General features: G+C 64.5%; 2 protein-coding genes across 4 annotated transcripts; one reads left to right on the top strand and one right to left on the bottom strand.

The window, feature by feature from the left end:
* Positions 1-556: 556 nt before the first annotated feature.
* PTPRN (protein tyrosine phosphatase receptor type N) lies at positions 557-12,386 on the top strand. Its single transcript, XM_063341439.1, has 23 exons — positions 557-742; positions 2,360-2,410; positions 2,607-2,720; positions 2,982-3,087; positions 3,215-3,413; positions 3,604-3,928; positions 4,139-4,255; positions 4,374-4,453; positions 4,541-4,827; positions 5,311-5,397; positions 5,520-5,599; positions 5,848-5,912; positions 8,311-8,523; positions 8,650-8,859; positions 8,948-9,095; positions 9,212-9,285; positions 9,570-9,647; positions 9,781-9,900; positions 9,995-10,161; positions 11,229-11,282; positions 11,395-11,459; positions 11,575-11,648; positions 11,756-12,386. The coding sequence occupies exons 1-23, from the start codon at positions 640-642 to the stop codon at positions 11,825-11,827; spliced, it is 2,889 nt and encodes a 962-aa protein (XP_063197509.1). The 5' UTR covers positions 557-639; the 3' UTR covers positions 11,828-12,386.
* Positions 12,387-12,586: 200 nt separating this feature from the next.
* DNAJB2 (DnaJ heat shock protein family (Hsp40) member B2) lies at positions 12,587-18,593 on the bottom strand. 3 transcript variants are annotated; one of them, XM_063341441.1, is made up of 9 exons: positions 17,062-17,151; positions 15,974-16,083; positions 15,499-15,552; positions 15,224-15,340; positions 14,950-15,039; positions 14,716-14,821; positions 14,503-14,573; positions 14,035-14,256; positions 12,587-13,020 (listed from the first exon to the last, which is right to left on the bottom strand). In XM_063341441.1, exons 1-9 carry the CDS (start codon positions 17,124-17,126, stop codon positions 13,010-13,012), a joined length of 846 nt encoding a protein of 281 aa, XP_063197511.1. In that variant the 5' UTR covers positions 17,127-17,151; the 3' UTR covers positions 12,587-13,009. The 3 variants fall into 3 exon arrangements, with proteins under 3 accessions (XP_063197511.1, XP_063197510.1, XP_063197512.1); XM_063341440.1 differs by lacking the exon at positions 12,587-13,020 and adding an exon at positions 18,461-18,593 and having other exon boundaries at positions 13,027-14,256; XM_063341442.1 differs by lacking the exon at positions 12,587-13,020 and adding an exon at positions 18,103-18,260 and having other exon boundaries at positions 13,027-14,256.
* Positions 18,594-26,021: the final 7,428 nt, after the last annotated feature.

Below are 26,021 nucleotides of genomic sequence, written 5' to 3'. Positions count from 1 at the left end.
GTTACTGGGGGGTCCCAGCTAACAGGCAGAACATGGCTCTGCCCCCTGGGGACAGCTGGGGGGAGGATGGCCCGGTCCTCAGGGGAGCAAGGTGGGGGCTGCGCCTGCCCTGCCGTGGCCGGGGGCCTGCTGCTGGGTCCCGCTGGCCCCAGAGCAGCCGCTGGGTCCCGCCGGGGCTGGGGACGTTCCCCGCCCGCTCCCCTCCCGCCCTTCCCGCGGCGGGGCTGTGAGGGTGTGGCCCACTGCTCGCTGCTCATTGGCCTGCGCTCAAGGGCGTGACCCGCTCCGCAGCCAGTGGGGCCGCAGGGCTGGGAAGGGGCGGGCTGTGATTGGCGGAGGCGCTGCCGGCGCGGTGGCACACCCCCGGGGGGGCGTGGCTCGCCTCCAGGGAGGCTGCGATTGGCGCGGCGCTCGGCCGCCTGCCCCCGGGGGCGTGCGCCCGACGTGGTGGTAGGGGGAAAGAAGTTTAGCTCTCTGATTGGCTGCGGCGCAGGGGGGGCGGGGCGAGACGGCAGCGGGCCTTGCGCCATTGGCGGGCAGGCGGCGGTGGGCGGGGCGCGCGGCGCGGCGGGGCGCGGGTTGGCGGCGGCGGCGGGGGCGCGGCCGGCGGGTGCGCCATGGTGCGGCCGTGAGCGGAGCATGGGGCGGCGGCTCCTCCGGGCGCTCCTCTGCCTCCTCCTCCTGGCCGGCCGCGGGCTGCTGCGGGACAGCGGCGCCTCCGCTACCGCCACCGCCGCGCACGGTGAGAGCGGGGGCTCCGGGCAGGGCGGCGCCCCGGGGGCCGGGGATGGTGGCGCGGCGGGGCAGGGGGTTCCGCGGCCGGTGCTGTCGCCGCTGCGCGCCGTGACAGCATCTACGCCTGGCCCCCAGTGGGGAGCGGGAGAGGGCAGCTTAGTACCGGCACGGCGGGTGCGTCACCGGCACTGGGGGCGCCTCTCTCCTGGCGCTGCCCCCGGGGCGCCCCGCCGGCCGGAGCGTTGCTGCCGCCCCCGGGCCCGGTGGGACAGGAGCGGAGCGGGGCGGGGCGGTGCTCGCTCAGAGACCCCCGCCTGGGGCAAAGCTGGTGCCTGGGGCTGCCGCAGGGATGGGGAGCCCGAGGCAACGGCCCTGAGCGGCGGCTCCCTCCGGGACCCCAGCGCCCTTTAGCCGCCCTCCGCCGGTGAGCGCGGCCCGGCTCGGGACGCGAGGGCGGGCCGGTGCACCTGCTCTCCTCCATCTCGGCCCGTGCGGCCCCTGCCCGGGGCTCTCGGGGACTCAGGTGCCGCTGCCCCCCCGCACGGCACAGCCCCGGCGGCCGCTGACTCACTACCGGGCGCCCGGGGCTGCTGCGTCCCTCGTCCTTCGGCGGGCCCGGCAGCGCCGGGACGGGTCCGGCCGCACAGCGGGGTCCCCACCCTCTCCGGCAGCAGGCGGGGAGGCTGCCGGAGAGGCCACGGTCGAGCCTCGTCCTGCCCGGGGGAGGCTGCCGGGGCTGGTGCCGCCGCCCCTCCCGGCGGAGCGGCGTGTCCCGGCGGGAGACGGCTGCGCCGTTTCAGCACCGCGGACAGCGCCCGCCCGGCCCCGCCGGCCCGGCCCGGCCCCCCCCGCTCCCACCGCCCCCGGGGCTCACCCCTCGGCAGCGGGGTCCTGTGCCCTGCACCCACGTTGGCCCCCGCCCTGCAGGAAGCGGGCCCGTGGGTGCCCGGTTTTCGGGGACCCCCATCCCCACTTGCCCCCTTCCCCCGCGGCGGGCTCGGCGGGCCCCTCCCTCCCCTCCCCCCGGTTGTTTTCTCGTTCCTTCCTCGCCATCCGGGGCTGAGTCATCGCCTGCTGCCGTCTCGCTGCTGACGGTCTTGGACCGAGACGGGAGGGGGGGAGAGGAAGGGGGAAGCCACCCCCCGCCCAAGTGCTGCGCCCCGAAGGGGTGCAGAGACATCCCCACTCCCCCCCCCGCATGCACGCTTTGGGGTCCCCCTCGCAGGGAGAGTGGGTGTCACGGGGTGCAGGGCTGTATCCTTGCCTCGTAGTGCCACATGTGGGTGGCCAACAGATGTAGTCTTGCAGGTCTCTGCCCCCTCAGCCATCCCTTCCTGACTGCCAGCACCCCAAAAAGCTCCAGGCCTCCCCCCTGCTCCCCAGAGCCAGGAACAGGCTCTGTACACAGCCCCCATCTTGGCTTTGAGGCGGGGGGGAGGCTGCATGGCACTGAGACCCTGCCCTGGGCTACCAAGCTGTACCCCCCCATACGTTTTCACCACATTACACCCCCGTGGCACTTTCCTGGAGAGGGGGGAGTCCCCAAGCAGCTGGTGATGAGGAAACCCTGTGGGAGTCCCCCTTGGACGCTGTGCTGACTGGCCTGTCTGTCTGTCTGTCCCAGGCTGCCTGTTTGACCGGAGGCTGTGCTCCCCCCAGGAGGTGTGTGTGCAGGGTAAGTGACTAGTGGGGGTGCAGGGACCCCTTCTTCCTTCCCAAGGGGGTGTGGAGGATGCAGGGCTGCCTTACAGGGGAATGTGGGGTGCAGTGCGGGGGTCATGACAGGAGAAAGGTGGGGCTTTGTGTGCCCAGAGACCCTCAACCCCTTGATGTTCATCCCTCTGGCCCCACCACCTCCTCCTCTCTTGCAGATGGGCTGTTTGGGCAATGCCAGGTGGGCTCCGTGCAGGACAGACCCTACTTCCAGGTCACCTCTCCCGTGCTCCAGCGCCTGCAGGATGTCTTACGGCATCTCATGGCACAAGGTGAAGGGGGGAGCGGTGGGGAGGGGGTCACTGTGGCCCGGTGGGGAAGGTGTGTCAGGCAGCATTGCCTAGGGGCACTCTGTCTGGGGTTCTGCTGGCCCAGGGGCCAGGGTGGGCTGCGGAGGGGTCCAGCTGATTCTGGAGGAGCAGGGCCAAACCCAGGCCATGGGACACAGGGTCAGGACACCAGGGTGGCCTCCCATGCACTTGCCCCGTGGTCCTCAGGCCTCCTCTGTGTCTGACAGCCCCCTCCCTTGGCAGGACTCTCGTGGCAGGATGGCATCACCCAGTATGTGATCTCGCAGGAGATGGAGCGCATCCCCCGCCTCCGCCCGCCGCCCTCGCTGGAGCCAGTGGCCAGGGACAGGTAGGGCAGCACCAGCCTGCAAGCAGAGCCCGCCAGGGCCAGCGAGGGCTTTGCCCCCCAAAATGGGGTTTTGGGGGGGAACTCCCCCATACTCAGGTGAGTCACCCCAGTGCTGTTTGCCTCCGAGGGTCCTGCCCCTCCGCAGCTCCCCCCGGCGAGCCCCGCTCCCTGCAGACCCCGGCCTGCCAGCGGCTCAGCATCTGGGGCATCCCCCGCCGCTGCTGCCCTCCCCCCTGGTGCAGCGGTACCTGGAGCACCTCCTGCTGCCCCCCCAGCCCCAGCTGGGCTACGAGGAGGCTCTGCTCAACCCCTACTCCTACCACAAGGTAAGCCATGGGGGTGACCCCCCTAGCCCCCTTCTTCTAAGTGGAAAGGTGGAGGTGGGTAAGGAGCTGCTACACTCCCAGCACCCTCCTTCTGCTGGTGCTGGGGTACCCCAGGCTTAGGGGTACCCTGCTATGGGGTGACAGGACCCCTGTGGGGTTTGACCATGGTGGCTATGTGTTTTGCTTGCAGTTTGGCTACCAGGACGGCACTCACCAGCTCCCTGGCAGCTCAGCCAGGCAGACCCCCGAGACCACCTCGCTGCTGGGACGGGTCCCTGCCCAGGCCCTTTTTGGGGCTGGTCCTGTGCCCTCCTATGGTGGGCAGCCAGGAACGGACGGGGGGCATCTCTTCCAGGATTTGGCCATGCTCTCCCTGCCCAGAGAGAAAGCTGGCCGCCCAGACCCTGCCGGCACCAGGCTCCAGCACAGCTTGCGGCTCCCCAGTGACTACAGGGACATGGAGGAGAGGGAACAGCCAGGGTCCCTGGCCACCCAGCCACACCCTGCACAGACGGGTACTGTGTCCTCCAGCCAGGCACCATCCCTCATTCCCATCCTGTCCTCACAGTCACATTCCTCACGGCTCAGACTCTCCCTCCTCTTTGGCTTCATGCCTGTGGCCAGCGTATCCCCCTGACGCCCCCCCTTCCCTGGCTGCTACTTCCCCGGCCCGTGGTCCCCATGCCGATGCAGAGCATCAGACCTGATGCTGCATCCTCTTACAGATGCTGCCCTGAAGAGATTAGCCTCCCTCCTGGCCAGCTACGGCTTGGGGCTGCCAGAGCTGAGCCCCCAGCAGCTGAGCAGCCTCTCCACCCTCCTCCAGCTGCTCCAGAGCTCTGGTGAGTGGGACACAGGGATGGGACCGGCAGCGGAGGGTGCCAGCACACCCTGTTTCGGGGTAGGGGGTGTTACCTTTCAGGGTGGGTGCTGCAAGACCTCTGTTTCTCTCCTTCCCAGGTGTTGCTGGCCCCGAAGTGCCCACAGCGAAACGGGTGGGTTTGCAGCAGGGTGGTGCTGGAGGAGGTGCCACGCCACAGGTGGGATGTGTATGTGGGGGGAGGGGGGGAGGCAGCCCCCCAAAGCTCTCTTCAAGGGTCCCAGCTCCTCCCTTTCCCTCCCTCCAGGTGACGGAAGGGGACATGCAGCACGGAGAGGAGCCAGTGCACCCTTCCTCCACAGTGCCGCTCCCCAAAATCCCACCCAGCAGCTCCCCAGGGGACGGGCTGAGGGGCAGGGCAGCATCCTCACCAGCCCCCCGGGCTGAGCCACAGCGGGGACACGGTGGAGAAGCGCTCGGCCCTGGGAAGCAGATCACGGTGGAGAAGAAGAGCTACACAGAGGCGAAGGATGCTGGGGCGCAGCGGGGCACACGGCCACCAGACGAGTACGGCTACATCGTCACGGACCAGAAGTGAGAGTCGGGGGTCAGGCGAGGGGGTGTGAGTGTGGGGGGGGGCTGTATACCCCCTTGCCGGTTGTCACGGCTCCATGTACTTGGCTGAGCCTGTTTGGGTCTCTGGTGGGGTCGGGTCTCCGGTGGGCTCCACTCCCCTATCCCCTCTCCACCCATAGCCCTTGTCCTACCCTAAAGCCTTCCTCTCTCAGCCAGTGCCAAGGCCAGAGCTCGCTGCTGGGATGTGCTCAGCCAAGTGTGTGTGCACAACAGCTTGTGTGCAAGGGGGTGGGTGTCATCTCACCCCCATCACCACGCATCCCTGTGCTCTTACCTCCTGCCCACCCTGACACCCCTTCAGCCAGCACAGCCCTCGCTGCATGCATGGGACTCCTTGAGCCTGCCTGTCCCCCTTTCCCCGCCGTGGGGAGTGTGGGCTCACCCCCGCCACCCACTCCTTGTCCCCGCCACCCGTTCCTCACCCTGCTGCTGTCCCTGCAGGCCCTTGGGGCTGGCTGCTGGCGTGCGGCTGCTGGAGCTCCTCGCCAAGCGCCTTCACCTCTCCACGGCCAGCTTCATCAACATCAGGTGAGGGGAGCGGGGCCATGGGATGCTGTTGTCACAGCAACAGGGAGGGACAGGGCTGTGGTGGGCATGGGGAGGGGGGGTCTGTGCTCCCTGGTCTCACACTGTGTCCACCTCCCCGGCAGCGTTGTGGGCCCCGCTCTCACCTTCCGCATCCGGCAGAACCCCCAGAACCTCTCGCTGGCGGATGTGGCCAACCAGGCTGGTGAGTTGGGCAGGGGTCCCGCTAGTCCTGCTCTTCTCTTCGCCCCTCCCCTCCCCCCCCCCAAGTTGTGTGCTACTTCCCAAGGACCGGGAAGAGGGGTCTCCCACCATACATCCCAGTGCCCTTGGCTGAACTGGGGAGCTGGCGTGGGGTGGACAGTTGTCGGGGGCGTCCGTTGGCTCGGTCTCTTGGGGGGTCTCTTGGGTGGTGGGGAAGCAGCCCTTTGACCATCTCCTCTCCATCCACAGAGCAAGTGAAGGCAGAGCTGGAGGCAGAGCTGGGCCTGAAGATTGTGCAAACAGGAGTGGGAGAGGTAGGAGCAAGGCACGCTCGTCCCTCGGGGCTGGGGTGGCTGGGGACAGGGCGGTGGGGGTGCTCCCGCCGGGTACAAGCCGAGAAGTGCGTTGTGCCCCAGCCCTGGGGCGCGGGCGTCTTTGTGAGCGAAGTGTCCCTGTGGGGCAGCTGGGAAGCAGAGGGCTCTGGGCAGCATTTGGGCTGCTGTTTTGGAGACAGACTTGGCAGGACTGCTCCAGTGACACCCCCCTTCCACGCAGCAGCGTGATGCTGCCACAGACTGGACTCCTGGGGCACTTGGCTCTTTCCAAAACAAAAGCTCCCTGCGGTTTGAAGGCAGTTTAGGAGACTCTCCCGGAGGCTTTTCCCCTTCCATCTAAGACTGGGGGGCTGCAGGCAGTACCCCGCAGGGCTCATCCTCACCTCCCCCCAGCCTGCACCCCCCATCTTAGCTGTGGCCTGGGCACCCCAGCGCTGGGCTGTGCCCAGAGCACCCCAGAGACCACGGCTAGGCAGGCAAAATGCCATTGTGCCCCCAGAGAATGGCAAAGCAGCTGGAGGCAGGGATGGAGCAGGAGCCATCTGCTCGGAGAGGGGTACCCCCTCCCCGTGCTCCTCTGGGGACCTCCAGGAACAGTCTCTGGCGGGGGGAGCAGGGGATGGAGATGGGGGACTGAGCCTGGCTCCTGTGTTTGCAGCCAGGGGAGGGGAAACGGTGCAGCACATCCCTAACCCAGGGTCCCTGTTTCCCACCCTCCTGCCCCATGGCCGTAGCTGTGGGCAGGGAGGAAGGAAGGGGGGGGACCCTGGAGGAGGAGGAGGCCATGAAGAAAGGAAGGGGTGGCCTGGCCACCGAGGCAACCTGTCTCCATCAGCAACACGTGGAGCGTCACTATGGCAATGCCTTTTGATGTGGCAAGTGTCAGGAGCTGGGAGAGATGGCAGAAGTGACAAAGCTGGAGCTCAGAGGAGGCTGAGGAAGCTTTGCGAGCCCTCTCTGCACAGAACTCCCCAGCCCAGACCAGCTTGTACTTTTCCTTCATCCCCCTCCCTGGGCTCTGGTGCAACATTTGGGGAAGGAGGGATGTAGAGAAGGCGGGGGGGCAGCAGGACCCAGGCAGCAGGACCTGGAAGGAGGTCCCTTCTGTCCCCTCAGCCCTGCTGATGTCTCCAGGCCTTCTGGCACCTACGGGGGCTGCAGGGCTGCTCCTCCTTGGGTGCCCCAGGAAGGCGCTGGCCCTGGCGGGTGCCCCTGACTGCGGGGCTAGCCGGGATCTGGCACTGGTCAGACTGGTCCCCAGGTGCTGGGGCTGGCAAGGCTTGGCGGGGGGCAGGCTGCAGTGGGGACCCCTGGGGCGGCGGCATCCCCAGGCGATGATGGTGATGATGATGACGTAGGTGATGATGATGCAGTGTTCCCTCGGTAACCTCATCAGGCTCGTGGCCAATGGGAGGCCGTGGCAGTGAGGTAATGCTGGGCTCTGGCGCCTCATTGGGCACAGGGCATTTGGTGGTGGTGCTGCTGCCCCAGGACCTGGCTGGCGGTGGGCATCATCCTGACCACCAGCAGCTCTGGGACAAGGCCCTGGGGGAGCTCAGCCTTGCGGGGGGGGTGGGGGTGGGGGGTGTCTCATCCAGTTAGGGCTCAACACCATCCTGTCCCAGCATGGGACTGGCACAGATTGGGCGGTCCCCCCCGGCAGCCGCAGGGAAGGAGCCCTGGAGGCACTGCCTGCAAAGTGGCAGGGGCTCTCTGAGGAGAGCAATGGGGAGGACCTGTCCCCCAGCCACCGCAGCTGGGAGATGGCAGCAGCCCTCTGGCAGTGCTGGCACATCCCCCTGTGTCCGGCTGTGGAGCAGCAGCTACAGGGGAGACAAAGCCCTGTTTGGGGAACTCCCCTGGGAGCAGCAATTGCTGCCCTGGACCCAGTGCTGCAGTGGCCATTAACCCCTTGGGCTGAATCTGGCCCTTGTTGACCTCCAGCTGGGCAGGAGCTCATTAAACCTGGGCTCCAAAGGGCTACTGCCTGCCCTGGAGGGGGCCAGCCTGGGCTGGGGGTGCCCCAGTGAGCAGCCTTGGGTGCTGGGAGCAGGGGGGCAGCAGGTCGCTGCTGCCTGGGCTTGGTCAGGGTCTGCCCCTTCCTGCAGCCCCAGGGACATCGGTGCGAGCAACACCCCGTGCAACACGCAGGTGGGTGCACCAAACCTCAGCCCAGTGACAGTCAGCACCCCAGTGACACCAGCTCTGCCCCAGCTGAGGGTGCTGGGAGAGTCAGTGCAGCTCTGAGTTCCCTTGCTCTGTTTTAGCCCCCAACAACCCCAAATGTGGTGCAGAATGGGGTCTCTGCCCCACTCCAGCCCCATGCAGTTGTCCCCCCCCTGCCCCGCCACTAACCCTTGCTTGGCTTTGCCCCCAGCGAAATGAGGCTGCCGCCTACTCGCGCCCATCCCGCTTTGGGGATGGCTTCCACTCGGTGCTGCTGACCTTCATCGCGCTGGCCTGCGTGGCGGGCATCGCCATCGCGGCTGCCGCAGCCTTCTGCCTCCGGCGCCATGCCAAGCAGCGGGAGAAGGAGCGCCTGGCCGCCCTGGGGCCCGAGGGTGCTGCCGACACCACCTTTGAGTACCAGGTAGGACCCCGTGGGATGCGGGACCCTGCGGGATGCAGCACCGCCACATCAGCATCAGTCGGGGTGCACGGCGCTGCCCCGGCAGCGCTGCAGCCGAGGGACAGGGCTCTTGCTGGGGTCCCCCAGGAGCTGTGCCGCCAGCACATGGCTGCCAAGTCGCTCTTTGGCCGGTCCGAGGCACCAGCGGCGCCAGCGGAGACATCACGGGTCAGCAGCGTCTCGTCCCAGTTCAGCGACGCCCCCCAGCCCAGCCCCAGCTCCCACAGCAGCACACCCTCCTGGTGCGAGGAGCCCGTCCAGTCCAACATGGACATCTCCACCGGACACATGATCCTGGTGAGCTGGCCTGGTGGGGTGGCATACGGCCGCTGGTCCCCCATATGCCCCCCCAGCTGCCGGGCTGACCCTTGCCTCTCTGCGCCAGGCCTACATGGAGGACCACCTCCGCAACCGGGACCGGCTGGCCAAGGAGTGGCAGGCTCTCTGTGCCTACCAGGCTGAGCCCAGCGTCTGCTCGATTGCCCAGAGCGAAGCCAACCTGAAGAAGAACCGCAACCCCGACTACGTGCCCTGTGAGCATCCCAGCCCCTGGGGCACGGGGATGCTTGGGGCCAAGGCAGGCTGCAGCGCAGCTTTGCCCTCAGCTTCCCCAGATGCTCACCACCTCCCCTGGTCTCCGTTTCCCCAGATGACCACGTGCGGATCAAGCTGAAAGCCGAGAGCAATCCATCCCGCAGTGACTTCATCAACGCCAGCCCAATTGTGAGTGATCGCCGGGGGCTCCTGCCCTGCCACGCTGCTCCACGATGGGCTCAGCCCAGGCGAGGCTCCTGCTCCGAGATGGAGACAGACTGAGCTCACATCCCTGTGGGCTACGGATGTGATGGTTGCTCAGACGTGGTTAAAATCCATGTCACTCCTGCCTGTGGCACCTGAAGCTCCCTCCCTCGCCCTCCCATCACTCCTGGAGTATCCCTCTACTCCTCCCAGTGTCACCGACCCCTGGCCTGACACCACACAGTCTGACACCCCCTTTCCCTCTCCAGATTGAGCACGACCCACGGATGCCAGCGTACATCGCCACACAGGGGCCTCTGTCCCACACCATCGCTGACTTCTGGCAGGTGAGGGTCACCCGGCTGTGCCAGCGCGTCAGGGTCCTGCTGGGTGCTGCTCACCAGATGGGTCACAGTGGCTCGGCCGCCCTCCTGCCCAGGCTGTCACCCAGCAGTGACACCTGCCCTGCCTTGCCTGCAGATGGTGTGGGAGCACGGCTGCACCGTCATCGTCATGCTGAGCCCACTGGCCGAGGACAGCGTCAAGCAGTGTGACCGCTACTGGCCGGACGAAGGCTCTTCTCTCTACCACATCTATGAGGCAAGTGTGGCTGGTAGCCCAGGGCAAGGAGCATCCTCCAGCCCCCGTACCCAGGGAGGGTACCTCTTGCCCACCAGCTGCCTCTCTCGGGCAGGTGAACCTGGTGTCGGAGCACATCTGGTGCGAGGATTTCCTGGTGCGAAGCTTCTACCTGAAGAACGTGCAGTCGCAGGAGACCCGCACCCTGACGCAGTTCCACTTCCTCAGCTGGCCGGCCGAGGGCATCCCAGCCACCACCCGGCCCCTCCTCGACTTCCGCAGGTGAGTGGCCCCCCTGGCACCGTGCCAGCCCCGGGGAGCCAGCGGTGGCCCCGATCGCAGGGGACTGATGGGAGAGGACATCCATGCCGGTGTGGTGGGGGTCGGGGCTGTGGCTGGGGGGGCAGACGTGGGGCTGCTGTGCATGGGGAGGAGCAGAAGAACCAGGCTCCGGCCAGCTTGGGATGAGGCTGGGCAGAGCTCGGTGGGCAAAAAGCCTCCAGCTGAGGTTGCCAGGGCCCTCCAGCCTTCATGGGGAGGGTGGGAAAGTGGTCTTCTGAGGAGCTGAGATGGGTGATGACATTGCCTGGCACCCTCCCCAGCCATGGGTGCAAGAAGAAACCCTGGAGCCAGCCTTGAAAAGCGGTGGCCCGTTGCTGTCCATGCCCTACAGCCAGCGGCGGGTCCCCAGCTGCCCTGGGGAGGGGGCTGGGGGGCTGAGACTGCTCCCAGGAGGTTTGCAGGCAGTACCTGCTGGGCTCTCGGGGTCCCTGTGTGGCGGTGGGCTCCTGCCGGGGGGCTGGCTGGTCCCTGTCCCCAGGCCGTGTGGGGCCAGGGTCCCTGCTTAGGCACGTGGCCCTCCTCTCCGTCCTGCTCACGCTCTCTCTGTCTCTCTGTCTGTCTCTGTCTCTCTCTCGCAGCTGCCGGCGTCATTTTTGTGATTTGCAGCTAGTAATCTGGCTCCAGTTGCATAGTCACAAAAGTGATCGTTGGCAGCCGTGCCTGCTGCATGGAGCATGCCGGGAGCCCTGCCGGCACCTGGCCCCCAGCTTCGCGCCCCACTGGACCAGAGCTGCTCCCTCGGGGGGGGGGGGGGGTCCTGCCGCTGCTCCCCTCCCTCGGCTGGGCACCCGGGGAGCCGGGCTCCTCTCCCAGACCCTTTCCACCCATTCTCCCTCTCCCATGCCTAGCACCGCTGGGGAGCCATGCGCCGGACACCCAGGGCCACGTTGTGGGGTGCTCGCTGCCCCCCACCCTCCCCGCCCCGGCTCGGCACAGCAAGGGGCACCCAGCGCAGCCTTGTCCCCGGCATGGCAGGGCACTGACCTGCTCCCTCTGTGTCCTTGCAGGAAGGTGAACAAGTGCTACCGGGGTCGCTCCTGCCCTATTATCGTGCACTGCAGGTACTGATGGGGCTGGATGGGGTGGGGGGGACAGGCTGGGAGGGGGGGACCGCAAGGCCAGGACCTGTCCCCCCGAGCCCGTCCCCCTGGTGCAAGCGTCGGTATCTTGCAGTGACGGTGCGGGCAGGACTGGGACGTACATCCTCATCGATATGGTCCTGAACCGAATGGCCAAAGGTAGGCATGGGGCACCATTGCTTCTGCCCTGGCTGGGGGGGTGCAGGGCCGTGGGCTCAGCCCCTGCCCCCCCCCCCCCGCCTCCTCCTAGCACCCTTCTCCCCCTCTTCCCCAGGGGTGAAGGAGATAGACATAGCTGCTACACTGGAGCACATCCGAGACCAGCGGCCTGGCATGGTGCAGACCAAGGTACCCCCTCACCCACACTGGGGCTCCCCTCCCTCCCTGCGCACACACAGCCCCCAGGGCCGGGCTGGTAGTGACACTCATGTCCCCCCCCTGCTCTGCTCCCCCAGGACCAGTTTGAGTTTGCGCTGACAGCCGTGGCCGAGGAAGTGAATGCCATCCTGAAGGCGCTGCCGCAGTGATGGCGAGGAGCCCTCCCCTCTCATCTCCCCCCGTGCCCCCCAGCTTCGCGTGCTCTCCTTGCCCTGCCCGTGGGGCTGCTCTCCCCGTAAAACGCTGTCTGTGCTGCTGGCTCTGTTTTTCCCCCCCTTTCCAGCCGCCCCCCACCCCTTTCTCCCCAGGGACACACGCCTCAGCCCCTCTGTGTGCAGGGCACGGAGCCCTATTGTACCTGCAGCCACCGCACAGGGAACTGGGCTTGTGTCCCCCATCCCCTGCAGAAGAGGGGACCAGGTAGTGGTGCCGGGAGTTCACTGTGGGGCCCCCCCAGCCGCTCTCTTGCACCCCAACCTGGCGCTCCTGCATCAGCCCCCTCCCTGTCTGTACCAGGGTCGGGGGCAGGAGCAGGCAGGGGTCCCCCGCAGAGGGGGAGCAGTGGGTGCAGGGGGGGGCTGGCCCAGCCCCAGCTCCCCTCTGTGTGCTCCCCACCTCATCACTCGAGCAAGAAGAGAAATTTCTAGAGAAATATAATTTTGTATCTTGATGTGAATAAAGTTCTCGTGTCGCGTTCGTGCAGCTGCAGCCACGTCTGGCCTCTGCCTGTGTATATGGGGGGAGCACAGGGACTACCTTCCCTTCCCTGCAGGAGCACAGCCTGCACCCTGCAACCCCCAGACCAGTAAGGGCAGCTGGGCCTGGACCCCCCCGCCGTGCCTGCAGGCAAGGATGGGGCGGGGGAAAACCTGTAGCCCCCAGCCCAGAGACACCCCGCAGGCAGCAGCTACTGCAAACAGGTTTATTGATGGCTGTCAGCAGAAAGGGGTCAGGGAGGGGGGGCTGCAGCGAGGCAGGGGGGGCAGAGCCTGGCTCCACTGGCTGAGCCCAGCCTTGCTGCCCCTCGCTGCCTGCTGCCAGCACCCCCCAGCAGCCTAATCTACAGCAACCCCCACCTCCAGCGCCCCCCCCCCGCCCCATTACCACCCTCCCCACCACGTCGTGGTGCCCGGCAGGTATTGCTCGGCCATAAGCCCGCTTGTGCGCCCCCACACACACACACACCCACACCCCCCAAACACGTCCCACGGAGTCAGAGGGTGCTGGGGGAAGGGGGTGGCAGGGGGTGGCCGTGCAGGGAGAAAGCGGAGTCCTGGCTGGGAGAGCCTCCGTGGGCGAGTGGGCGTGCGCGGTCCCCGGGCGCAGCAGCCTCAGAACACACCTGGGGAGAAAAGCGGAGGGTGGGGGGGACACAACAGCACCCGTGAATCCCTCCTCAGCCCAGGGCTGGGGAGGGGCAGGGAAGGAGGGAGGAAGGCCCCAGGAAGAGGAGGAGAGCCAAGGCAGGACCACAGGCAATGGCGAAGGTGGAAATGCCTGTGAGCATCACTAAGGGTCACTGCTGCTGTGGGAAGCAGGGAGGGATGATGCCCCCAGGCCAAGGCGGGGTGGGGGGGGTTGACAGTGTGACAGTGCCCTGCAGGGTGGGCAAGGCATAGGGAAGGGGGGTGACCAGGCAGGGTCTGCGATGCGGGAGGGGACAGAGGAGGAGGGGGGACAGGCAGGAGTGACAGCATCCAGAGGAAGAGACAGACACAAGGCACCGAGCAGAGCCCACGCGCGCACCCCTCCTTGCAAGGAGAGCCTGACCCAGCGCTCCCCAGCCCAGGCGGGGGGCAGGCAGCAGCCAGGGGGGCACTGGCTGGAGCCCCTGCCCCTCTGCCGGGCAAGAGGAGCAGGCAGAGCCGGAGCACACCTGCCCACGGGCACCCCCCCCGTTTCCAGGAGCCAGGGCAGGGAGCTGCCCCTGTTCCCGGGACCCCACCAAGGGCACCTCTTCCAGCCACAAACCCCAACTCTGGCAGCCCCCCCACCCCAGGGTGCCACCAGCCGCCCACCCACCTGAGCAGCAGCAAGGAGGCAGGGCAGGAGAGACCCCCTCCCTTGCTGGGGGAGGCAGGAGCCCCAGGCAGTGAGCCCCCCCTGCCTCTTTCCTCTCCCTGCCCAACAGCAGGGGGTGGGGGTGGGGGGGGGGCACAACTCCAGCCCCACGTTCAGAGCAGGGGGCAGTGCCACTGCTTCGATTTGGGGACAGGTTCATGCCCCACTGTGGTGGGGCTGCCAGCCCCCAGCAGCTCCGGCTCCGGGCTCCCCCGGGGACCACGGGCTCTGCGGGCAGAGGATGGGGTGCCGGGGCTGCCCCCCGGTGCCGGCGGGGCGCCAGGGCCATGCCCACCTGCTCGGTGGTGCCCCGCGGCCTCCATCTCGGAGAGGCTGTAGGCCATGGCCAGCTGCAAGTCCTCGTCCTCGTCCTCGCTGTCCGTGTAGAGGCAGACGGGCGAGGAGCTCGGGGGCCGGTGCGGGGCGGGCGGCGGGGGCGAGGGAGGCCGTGGGCTGGGGAAGGCTTGCTGCTCCCGCCGGCTCAGCTCCAGCCCCAGCGCCATGTCATCGGGGACGCCTGCAGGGACACGGGGCAGGGGATGGGGGTCATGTCTGCGCCAGCTCCCCAGCAACTCTTGCCCACCCCACCAATCCTCCACGGCAGAGCCCCACACCAGGGATCGCCAGGGCTCAGCCCGAAGCCAAGCCTGGGTGCAGCATCCCCCGGCCACCCCAAAGGTGGAGAGGGGTCCCCAAAAGGAAAGGGCACCAGGATGTGGCACTGCCAGGCCCCAACAAGTCCGTTTGCGGTGCCACTTCTCACCATCGATGTGGATCGACTTCAGCTCCCCGTCCTCCTCCACTTCCACCCGCTCCCGCCCATTCTCAATAATCCTGCAGACAGACAGACAGACAGACAGACGGATGGACGGTCAAGGGCCAGGCAGCCAGAGCATCGCAGTGGCAAGCTGCAGGGTCCGAGGCCCCCCCGACGAGGGGGTTCCCCGGGAGCGAGGTGGGCCAGCACTGCCCTCACCGCTTGGTGGTGATGCGCTTGCCATTAACGAAGGTGGTGGAGGTGGAGACGGAGCGGAAGCCCAGCCCCGCGTCGGCGCCGGAGCTGAAGGATGAGGCGAAGAAATCTGGAGAAGGGAGCGACAAGGTTGGTGCCAGGATGGGGGACAGGAGGAAGGCAGGGGATGGACCCTGCACAGGGGGACGCGGTAGCCCAGGACACCCCCGCTGGGCAGGGGCTGGCAGCGTCTCCTACCTGAGGATCCCGGGAAGGGGGAAAAGAAGTGGCCTCCCCTGTGGTGCCGCGGACCAGGTCCTCGTAGCTCGGAGAAGGGCAGCATCTCATCTGGAAGGCAGGGCCACCCCACATCAGCATTGCCCCCGTGGCTTGGCAAGCCACGAGCAGGGCACCGCTGTGGGGCTCCCCGCTGGGGACAGCCATGTGCTCTGTCCGCAAGCCCAGTGGTTGCCCTGGAGCCAGAGAGGTGCCCGAGAGCCGGCCCCCAGCCCCCGCGCTGCCCCACACTCACCAAAGAAGTCAGCGAAGGGGTCTCGCCCACCGAAGAACTCCCGGAAGACGTCGTGAGCGCTGCGGAAGGTGAAGGTGAATTCAGGGCCCCCGGCATCAGCCCTGGAACCCCCCGGTCCTGCCAGAGGGAAGAGGCTCAGAGTTAAGTGGAGCCCTGGGTGAGAACCCCACAGAGGTTGGGGAGCCCCAGGAGGCACAGACCCACACACCGGGTCTTCAGATGGGGCCGTATCCAGAGCTGCACTAACCCCCTCATGGGCACTAACGCCCACTCACCTGCCCCCATGAGTCCGTCCTTGCCATAACGGTCGTAGACATCACGTTTCTGCTCTGTAAGAAGACAGAAGGCTGTGGGGAAGCCGGCTGCCAGGCATGGGGCAGGAACACCGATGCTTCCCCTGGCCAAGGGAGGTACAGAGAGCAAGAGCAGGGGGGTGGCACAAGCCCCCACCACACTGGCACTGCTCCCAAACCCAAGTTGGGGCATCAGGCAAGGATGCAAAAGCCTCAGCCCCGCTGGGGAGACCTCATCCCGGTGGCCAGCACCTCATCATCTCTCCCAAGAGCCGTTTTCGGGGGAGGCATGGGGAGGTAACCAAGCCCCACAAGCCTGGCGGTAAAGCTGGAGGGACCCGCTACCTCCTGGGAACATCCAGGGATGCCACCTGGGTGAGCCCAGAAGCAGGACAGGGTGAGCAGCCCCAAGGTTGGGGGAGGGGGGAACACACGAGACAGCACCATGGCCCCTTACTGTCCGACAGCACTTCGTACGCCTCGGCGATCTCCTTGAACCTCTGCTCGGCGTACTCCTTGTTGTCTGGGTTTTTATCCGGGTGCCATTTCAACGCGGCCTTCCTGTACCTGCACAGACGGGCAGTGATGGGCACACAGCAGCCCTCGGGCGGTGGGGGCTCCCGGGCCAGCACCCCGCTTCTGCATGCACACCTCCGACCCTGTGGGCAGGGGCACCCCAAGCCCACTTCACCCAGCGCCCTACAGCCTCAGGCATCAAACGGGAGCTTCCTGGACTGGTTCTGCCTCCTGAGCAAATATTTGCTGCATGACCCCGGCGGTGCAGCCTGTGCTACGCACCACGCTCACAGGTTTGTTCCAGAGCCTTCCCGGGCTCCGCCGTTGGTATGCATGGGCCAGGTGAGCACAAGCAGCCCTTTCCTCCCGCCTGCAGCTAGCTGGGCTTAACCCAGGCTGCCCACCTTCTCTCACCTACTCTTAGGAAGCCTCTCCAGCAGGGACCTCTGTCCCCGCCAGGCAAGCCACCAGTCCGCACTTACTCCCTGCAGTTGACGTCTCACCCCAGCAAGAGCAGCAAGACCTTGGCATGGTGCCAGGCAGGAGCTGTGGGAGGCTCTGTCACCCCAAGGGCTTCTCTACAGTGCCTGGGGCGCAGCGTGGGACCTGCCAACGGGGCCCATGTCCCTGCCAGGGGACACGCTGCTCCTCACCCCATGAGCTCCAGTCCCCTGACCCTGACGCCAGCAGAGCCCCCTGCGCCCCATCCCTCTGCCATCCCCGCACCCTCCAGCAGAGAGAGGGGACGCCTCCAAACACCAGCGGGACCCACCTCCCGCCTCCATCCCCAGCCTCGGGCTGAACGGGGACAAAGGGACCAAACCCCACCAAGAGATGCCTTTGTGCAGCAGCAAAGCCCAGCCCCGCTCTGGCCTCCGCACAAAGGAAACAAAGGCTGAATTGTCACCTCTGGAGCTGGGCCCTGTCCCCACTGGCCCCCGCGGGGAGCCCCCCGGCCTTGCTGGCGCCTGGAGGGGGGGGGTGGCAGCGGTGGTGGCTTGGGCAGGGGCACGCCTGCCACGCACTTACGCCTTCTTGATGTCCTCGGCGGTGGCATTGCGGCTCACCCCCAGTGCTTCGTAGTAGTCCACCATGACGCGTGGCTGTCCCGTGGGGTCACTGAGGGGGGGTAAAAGGACACGTCAGGGGGTCGGCAGGCACAGCCTGGCAGTGCCGGGTGCGAGACAGCATGGGCCGGCTGCTCTGCCCTCCCCAGGCTCCCCCGGCCACCCCACAGGTGCCCCCGGGAGCAGCTCAGCAGGACACCCCCCCCCCCTACGGCTCCCCAGCACCCTGCCTGCACCCAAGCCACCTGGATGCACGCACAGCCCCAGCCAGGGACTGCCACGCCGCCGTCCCACCCGTGTCACCCCAACTTGCCCAAGCAAGGGGACAGGGATCCTCACTGGTGGCCCCGCTGCCTGCCCCGCTCCCCCCGCAGCTGCCCCAGCTCCCCTCCCGTTCCCCCCCCGGGGGGGGTCAGAGGGAGCAGCCCGCTAAGGTGCTTAGCGGCTGGAGCGGATTAAGGGCTCAGCGGGGACCCTCCCCCGGGCACCCCGGGACACTTCCACCGGCCGACCCTCTCCGGATCGGGGACGGGAGCGGGATGCTGCCGCACCGGCTCCCCCCGCCCTCCAAGCCCCCGGGATGCCGACTAACCCCCCCATTCCCCCGGTACTCGCCCCCCGCCCGCGCTGCCCGGGCCCATCAGCTGATGGGGAGGGGGGCGGTGCTGGCACCAGTACGGCACTGGGAGCGCGGCGGGGCGGCGCCGACGGGGACCGCCCCCCCCCGGCCCGGCTGTAAACACGCCGCTCCCGGGGCTGCCCGGCCCGTCACGGGGCGGCTGCTGGAAGTTTCCTTCCCACCCCCGCCACCCGGTAACTCCCCCCCTCGCCGCCACCGGCGGGCAGCCCTGGGCTCCCCACCGGGGACGGGCGGGGGCGGCAGCACGGGAAGGGACGGCACCGGACCGGCCCCGCTCCCCCCGTGGGCCGCCTCCCCGGTGCGACACGGTCCCCCGGTCCCCCCCGCACGCCGCCACGCCACCCCCTCCGACCCGTCGCCCACCTGAGTGCCGCAGCCGAGCCCTCCCCGCCCGCCCCGGGCCGCCCGCGGCCGGTGTCGCGCGTCCCCCCCACGGCCCCCGGGCCGCCGCGGGGCCTGGCGGGAGGCGGGACCCGCCGGGACGACGAGCGGCGGCTGCAGCCAACCGCGGTGCTGCCGACCCGTGACGTCACGCGCTCGCCTGGCAGGCTGGTGACGTCATAGGGGGCGTGATAGAACGCGGAGCGGGGCTTCGCTTCTGCGCGGTCCCCCTGTCCCCGTCCCCCTTCCCCGTCCCCCTCCCGCTCCCCGTCCCCGCAGCCCCGGTCCGGCTGTCACCGCTGCCCGCGGCTGGGGGCGCGGGCCGGGGGGGGGCACTGACCTCGGTCGCTGTCCCCAGCGGTGCAGCCGGCGCTGCGAGCACAGCGGGGCACGGCCACCCCCCGCCCCGGGGTAGCCCCCGGGCTGCGGCTCGCCCCTGGCCGCCTGCCGAGTCAGCTGCCCGGCCGGTCCCTGCCGGAAAGGCCGGCGGGAGGGGACAGCTGGGGTGACTCAGCGCTTTGCCGGGGCGGGACACGAAGGGGTGCAGCCTGACAGGCTGTGGGGCACAGGGTCCCTGCCAGGAACCCGGGCTGCCCGGCACCGCCATGGCCCCGGCAGAGCATCCCCCCGGTAGCCCTGCCCCCTCCCCGGCCCTGCTCACGCCGGGGGAAGCCGGGTAACAGGGTGCCCAGGCGCCCGGAGCACCGGGGCTCAGGGGACGGCCGCGCACCGGCAGCTTTGCTGTGGGCTTTGCCTCTGCATGTCCCCTGCCGGGGGCAGAGGGGCCGCTCTCAGCCGTCCTGGGGGTCGTGGGCAGACTGGAGGCCACCAACCTGCACCTGTGAGCCTGCGCTGTCCGTGGAGATGGGGCTGTCCCCTCTTGCTGTCTAGATGGGAGGAGGAAGGAGCCAGAACCTTTTGGACCCACCACCCCTGCACTGCAGCTGGGATCTCTTCCTCACCTCCTGTAAATCCCAATCCTGGCAAACTTTCCCAGTGCCGCTTTACCCGGCAGGCTGGGGAGACCCAGGCGTTGACACAGGCCACTCCCAGCACTCCTCAGGGACCGGGTTTCGGGACAGCCAGCCATGCCTATGAAGAGCCTTCCTCAGCCGTGGGCCTGGATGAGCATTGGGAGGGATGAAGTGGCATCTCCTGTGCCAAGGATCATCTCCTCTCCAAGGGGTGGGAGACCCGTCCCCTGCCGTCAGACAGCACTTGATGTTGTCCTTGAGCGACTGCTTGGCATATTCCCTGTTGTTTTTTCTTTTTTCTTTTTTCCCAGATGCCATTGCAGCGCTGCCCTCCTTGTACCTGCCACCCCGGGAGCAGGCAGTGGGCTCCCTGGGGTGGCTGCCTCTGGCGAGGTTGCCCTCGCTGGCTGCCAGGGGCTCTGATTTGGCCCATCTGCCCAGCAATGGGTGCAGGGCTGGCCCGGGCTGGGCTGGCATGGGCACTAGATGGAGCCACAGGCTGCCTCACAGGGACACCATCCTGCTGGCTGGAAAGCTGGGGAGATGCCACCAGGACCTAGCCGTGTCTCGACACCTCGCGGTCCTTTCCCTGGCTGTTGCAGCTGATGTGGGGACAAGGAGGCCCCAGAGCTGCCAGGTCTCTATGCCCACCAGCCAGGGAGGCCTCCTCCCTTTCCTCCTGATGGGGAAAGGAGAGGAACCCACATGCTGGCTAGGACTGGAGCCAGGGGAACACGTTGCTGCTGCCTTCGTGGCATATGTGACCCTCACCCATGAGACCAGGATACGCAGTGAGAAGGACTTACACCTCCCTAATGTCCTTAGGGGAGGCCATGTGGGGTTGGGCAGTAGCCCACCACTGCGCTGGTAGGAGAGAGAGGATGCTCTACCAACCACACCTCGCCCCAGAGCTGCCACAATCCCTCCCCTTCTCAAATGAGCCAAGCCAGCCACCTCGCAGCAGCCGAAGAGAGGCAGCCCATCACCGACTGGTCCTTCACACAAGGCACACCTTAAGCCACAGCACCCTGCCCTCTTTTCCTTGCCCATTCCTCCTGGGTCTGCCCAAAGTCCTGGGGCACCTACCTGCCAGCCGGGCTCATGCCAGCCTCGAACCCAGCTCAGGCATCTTGAGTTTGTCTCAAGAAGACCCTTATTTCTTTAAACATTCTGGTGACTGCTGTGTTGCAACCCTATTTTTAGCTTTCCAGGGTCGCAAAAATGCTCATGAAATACTCTTGAGGCTTTCTGAGAAAACAACTTTTGGGTGAGCAAAGCAGGACCTCAAAGGACCACATTTTTTACCCTGGTTACCCCATCTCTTAGGAAGCCTACTGAATTGCATCATAAACTCGTGCTATATTATTATGCAAACCACATATTAAGAGAGATATTTTTTTCAGCGCTGCGCAACATTTCAGCTTTTGATTTCCTCAGGAGAACACAGACCCTGTCACAGCCTCCTTAAAACTGGCAATTACGTGCTGCAAAATTGTATTCTTGGCGATTTTTGGAGCTGTGGAGTGATGTGCTCAGGAGTGGCGTGCCCACTGCTCCTCTCGTCACATCCAGCTGTCTCTCGTTCCCTTCTCCCCACTTCCCAAGGGAAGGTCCCCACTTCCCAAGGGAAGGTCCCCGCTCCAGGGCGGCCATGTGGAGATGCAGCAGGGAGGGAGTGGGAGCTGGAGCCAGTGGGATGGGGTGCGAAGTGGTTGAGCAGAGCAAGGGTGCCATTTCCATGCCACCTTCTTCTGCCTGCCCGCTCCCAGGAGAGACAACAGCAGTGGCCATGGCCATGCTCCCCATCTCTGGGCATGGCCACCGGGTCGGTGCAGCCCCCAGAGAAGGGGTCAGTGGGAGCAGTGGGTTTGCTCACCCCTGGAAAGGCTGTGCTGGCGTGGGGACCGCCAGTCACAGAGGGCTGATGGCCGGTGGGGACGTCACTTGAAAAGGGCATCCATTTTAAAAATCCACATTAATTCTTTTACCCCCGGTCTTGCTGTCTCATCCAAACAGCCCTGCCCAGCTCCCCTGGCTTCCCTGCACAGCCAATTTCTCCACACCCTCGTGTTTTTGATGCTCCTCATGTTTGTCTCGATGGCCATGCTCTCAGCCACCTGCCCATCTCTCTCCCAATCTGCTCTGTTCTCATCCCAGCTGGCTTTTCCAGAAGTGCGCCTTCTAGGAACTGGGGAGTATCCAGGGAGGCAAAGTCACCCTTGCTGCTCTTAGCAGAAGTCGGTGTAGCGGGACAGGGAAGTAAGAAACAGCAAAGTCAGGGTGACTTTCATTCAAGCAGGGCAATGTCTTCAGGCTAGATTCAGGGACGTGACAGACACAGGCTGAGCATCTGTTGGGGTTTTGGCCAAATTGGCCAATGGCCAGCGACAGATGCTCCCCCCCAACTTCTCATACACAGAAAGGAGGAGGAGAGGTAAAGAGATTTATGAGTTTAGAAGAAACTAAACTACTTTAATGAAGTATTAATAATAAAATAAAAAGGAAATAATGAAATAGATACAGTATATACAAAACCGTATTAAGCTCCCAGGATGATGTCACCGGCAGGCACCGGGGAAGTCCCAGACTGGACTCAGCGGTGGGTGGGAACTGGATTCCAGAGCTGGAGTCAGGAATGCACAGATCGGGATCAAAGGCAGATGAACAGACAGGGTCCTCCTCAGACATCGGCCACTGAAGAAAGAGAGCTGACCCTCTGGTCCCTCAGCTTTTATACTGAGCATGGGGCAGATGGGATGAAATTTTGGGTCAATTTTGGGTCACCTGTCCTGTCTGCTCCTATGCTTTTCCGCTTCCGACCCTCCAACGGGCAAATAACGAAATTAGCTGACCTTGCTTGTTATAGCGGTAAGTATGAGCAAGAGCCTCTCTGTGTACCATTCCTTGGCACAAACTGTAAACATTGGTCTTATCACTCTGAGAATGAACCGTTTTCAACACAACATGCTGTTAATTTCAGAGAGTTATAAGAGGCCTAGCTAAGAAGTAACATTACTGAACAGCAAGTTGGTTCTGTTTTACCTCAAACCAGGAGAGCATCCCAGGCGGGAGTGCTGGCCTGCGCTGACGCCGGGGCTGCTGCCCCAGCCAAAAACCCAGGCAAAACCGAGGTGCTTGCAGATTTTAAATCAACAGAGCCAGAGGCCGGCGGAGGTGGCAGAAGCCCATGATTAAATAGGTTATCCACGATGAGCACACGCACGGGCCCAGGCAGCAGCTGAGCTTCGCCATGGTGGGGGGCTTCACCCCATCCCTGGCACGCCGTAGGGAACAGCGGGGGCTGCAGAGCCTGGATAATCCCGTGATGCTCAAGAGCAGCATCTCACACCCACCTGCAGCTGAGGCTGGGGGCTGCAGGGTCTGCATCTGACCCCAAGGGAAAGGAGATTCGGGGGTGATGAAAAGGCAGATTCCACCCACTCCCCTCCAAATGCTGGGGAGCCCGTCAGCCGCGGAGGGGAGCAGAAGCTGCCTCTGACACAGGACAGGAGCGGGGTTTATTGCTAAGCAAAACCTGATTTCACCCACACAGACTGACACACTCGTGCCCACGCACTCCCAAGCACCAGGATGCTCATGTCCAACTGTCTTGGCCAGGATTTTCTGCCGAGCCTGGTAGGACTGGGGTCACGGACTGCCTGGTGCTCACCATGCCTTCCAGCTACATGCCCTACCTTGGCCCTCTGCCTTCCCGCTAGGCATGGCTCAAAGGCAAAAAAAAAAAAAAGACAAAAAAGGAGATGGGGCAAATGCATTTGCATTAGAAGAAAACAAGAAAAAGCACAAAAGGATGCTGCTAAGCAGCCTTCTGCTGTTTTCCATAACCGTTAGTGCCTAAATACCAGTGAAACTGCTGTGGATGCAATGGAGAAGGCTGTAATTTGGATGCCATCTGTAACAAACCAGTGTGTAAAGCATCACCTGCTAAAACTGGCATTTCCAATTCATCAGGCCCACACTGGGAGTATTAATGGAGCTAACTGAGGGTCTTATTGAGCTGCTGGTGGTAATTTTTAACAGAGCTAGGAAAACTGGAGTAATTCCAGAGGACTGAAGGACAGAAATCGCTCCAGTCATTAAGAAAATAAACCGGTTGACCCAGAAAACTCTAGATTACTGATAATGCCAGGAAAAAAAAATAACAGAAGAATTAATTTTGATTCTGTCAGCTGAAAATTAAAGACTGAAAAATGCATTCAGTACTCATCAGCCTCATCTCAGGGAAGGCAGGTATTGCTATGCGAACTTGTCATCACCTTTCAGCGCGATTACATGGCTGGCTGATTCAGATCAACACCACCGGCATGACAGCCTTACTTGGAAGCTGGCAGGAGATAATAACAACAGCATTCCCACAAATCATGATATTACCGCAAAGAGGGATGGAATTATCTGTTTTCCATTCCACGGAAGAATGAGGCTCATAGCTGCTGCCGAAGGTCTTTCCAGGTCTTCTGTTTGTGTTGTCCCACAATATCTCTGCATGCCAAGCCAGCCAGTTTATATTATATTCCTGCATTGCTAAGGACACACCAGATGTAGGAATAGCAAAGGTGTGCTCTTTACTCGTTAGGCAGGAGCCTTCGTAGTGGGGATCCCCAGAGTGTAAGGCACACAGTGGTAAGAAATATTTACTAACAAAGATCTGGGCTAACGCTAAGCTTGGTGGGGTAGTAGCCAGCGAAGGGATGGTAAGAATTGCCCAATCAAAAGGCCACATTGCAGCAAAATTTGCTTTAAGGCAGTGAAATGCAAAATAACTCACGTGGGAATTCGGAGGAAGGGGCGGCCATGCCGCTTATCACTCTGCACATCCACGTGCCATCCTCAAGCTCTTATCAGCAGTAATCTGGCGTTCATTTCCAGACCATTGCTTGAAGCGCTGAAGCCGGTGGTGCCTGGCAGGGCTCCCCACAGAAGCCTGGCAGCCCTTCGCTAATGCCCCGCCGTGGGCAGCCAGCACCGGGGCACCCCCAGCTGCCTCACCAGGCACCGCATCGACGCTGCTGCTCCCTCCCCGGGACGCCCATCCCCGCCTTTCCCCTGGGCAGACCTGTCATCTCAAGAATTGAAACCAGGCTTGTTTAGCAAGGTGGGTTTTCCATGGTTAATCGAAGCCTGGTGAGGATGCTGAGGGTCCCCCAAGACAGGCAGGAGCCCTTGGTACCTCGCTGTTCCCGGCTCTGCAGCCTCCTGCCTGGGAGATGGTCAAGGCCTCCTGGTTGTGTCCAATGCAGGGCTATTAAATGACAGCGTGAGAGCCACGCCATCCCAGGGAAGGGCACAGCAGCCACAATGTGCACAGGGCACCTGGGGATGGCTCTTCCTAACGAGGAGTGCCCCATCAGGCATGGGAGCTCAGCATCCTGGGGCTTCCGACTCCTTACAAGAGGGAGATCCTGCAGAACAGCTGCTGTTTTACATACCCAGCCCCTCATCCTCTCAGTTAACTCCGCTAGGAAGCTCTCAGGGATCTGTTCGAGCCAGGCATCCTCAGGATGGCCGTCCTACACAAGGTCTCAGCCCAATGACCTGAGGCCCCTGTCTCGCAGTGGCCGGGGCTCTGGGAGGAGCGGGGAGGACAGCCCTGGATGCGCTCGCCACAGGAAGCCTGGCCCTGCTTTTGCATACTGCGGCTCTCTCCACACACAAACTGCTCCAGGCAGGAGCACCCTGGGAGCTGTTGCCCGTCTGGGTTATTAAATGCATCTTTTGTCTCATTAACTGTCGCCCTCTGACACCCACTAGCACTTGGCCAGCCGCCACCACCTCCTTTCCACTTTTAACGATTCTACGGCAATCCCCGAGGCTCCGGGCTTGTTTCTCCAGGCCCAGCTCTGCTCTCATCGTGCCCTGCAGATGGCAAGCAGTTTGCATGATATACAACCCACTTCCACGAGCAAAAACCTGCCTTGCACACATCTGTCCAGCCATTGGAGGCTCAACTGCTCCCCAAAGACCGGGACAGAGAAGAGCTGTTAGTGAGATGCTCCTGCACCAGGAATTGCTTGCGTTCCTGGGGGATGTTGGACTTGCCCGGCTGGCGGTGGTTTATCTACCTCGAAGGAGTGGGTGCATCTGTGTGATTTTGCCATGTCCCCCCTGCTGTCCAGAGGCTGGGGACTCAGCCACCCTCCGGCAGAGGAAGCGAGTGCTCCTGGGGGTGGGGGAAGCCATGGCTGCCTCTTGCCCCATCGCTGCCGGCTCTCACAAGCACTGTCTGCGGCATTGCAACAGAGCTGACCACAGCTTTGTTGCAATTCCTGAGAACTTGTAAGACAGGAAGGCCTGAGGGGCCGGGGATGGAGACTGACTCATCAGTGTGCCTACTGTCCTGCCTGGGGCATGCAGAGACCCTCCGGCCTGTTGGGGTAACCCGTGCCCCTCCAGGAGCTCCCACCATCACCCAGCCATGCAGAATTCATTGCACTTCTGCTTCCAGCTATTCTCGTGCCACCGCCAGCTCCGAGAGATGCTGGAGAAGAGGAAAAGCAGCACTGGCCATTCAACACAGCCCCCCAGCATGGCACACCGGCATCCCCTGGGAGCATGGGGACACCTCAGTGGGCTCAGCCCCTCCATCACCCGCCTGCAGGCGGCTTGTTCACACCAGGCATGCTCAGAGCCCTGATATGAAGTCACTGCAATTAGCCAGCTGCGGGTTTAATTTGCTCCCGTGGGTGTGTAGCTGCCTTTCCCAGGCCGTGAAGAAAGGCGGGTGACACCGGCAGCCGGGGATGCTCATACCAAGCCAAGGAGGCTGCTCACCCAGGGCTGTTGTGCCTGAAAAAGAGCTAGTCCCAACTCGTCCGCCGGAGCTTTTAGCCTTGCAGGTTGGGGCTCGGCATTCGTGCGGAGCTGGCTGCGTCCCTGGGAGTGCCTCCCTGCTCTTGCCACTGCCCGGTG

The sequence above is a fragment of the Chroicocephalus ridibundus genome, chromosome 7 (assembly GCF_963924245.1).
Source record: "Chroicocephalus ridibundus chromosome 7, bChrRid1.1, whole genome shotgun sequence".
Taxonomy (NCBI): domain Eukaryota; kingdom Metazoa; phylum Chordata; class Aves; order Charadriiformes; family Laridae; genus Chroicocephalus; species Chroicocephalus ridibundus.
This window is presented reverse-complemented; position numbering and strand designations above follow the sequence as displayed.

What these genes read in the sequence shown, in the direction of transcription:
- PTPRN (XM_063341439.1), top strand. Translation starts at nt 640, where the DNA reads ATGGGGCGGCGGCTCCTCCGGGCGCTCCTCTGCCTCCTCCTCCTGGCC. An exon ending in GAGCCAGTGGCCAGGGACAG is followed by an intron (nt 3,088 to 3,214) that starts GTAGGGCAGCAC and finishes TTTGCCTCCGAG; the next exon opens with GGTCCTGCCCCTCCGCAGCT. An exon ending in CAACCCCGACTACGTGCCCT is followed by an intron (nt 9,096 to 9,211) that starts GTGAGCATCCCA and finishes CCGTTTCCCCAG; the next exon opens with ATGACCACGTGCGGATCAAG.
- DNAJB2 (XM_063341440.1), bottom strand. Translation starts at nt 17,126, where the DNA reads ATGGTGGACTACTACGAAGCACTGGGGGTGAGCCGCAATGCCACCGCC. An exon ending in CCCCTTCGCTGACTTCTTTG is followed by an intron (nt 15,040 to 15,223) that starts GTGAGTGTGGGG and finishes CCTGCCTTCCAG; the next exon opens with ATGAGATGCTGCCCTTCTCC. An exon ending in GAAGTCGATCCACATCGATG is followed by an intron (nt 14,257 to 14,502) that starts GTGAGAAGTGGC and finishes GTGTCCCTGCAG; the next exon opens with GCGTCCCCGATGACATGGCG.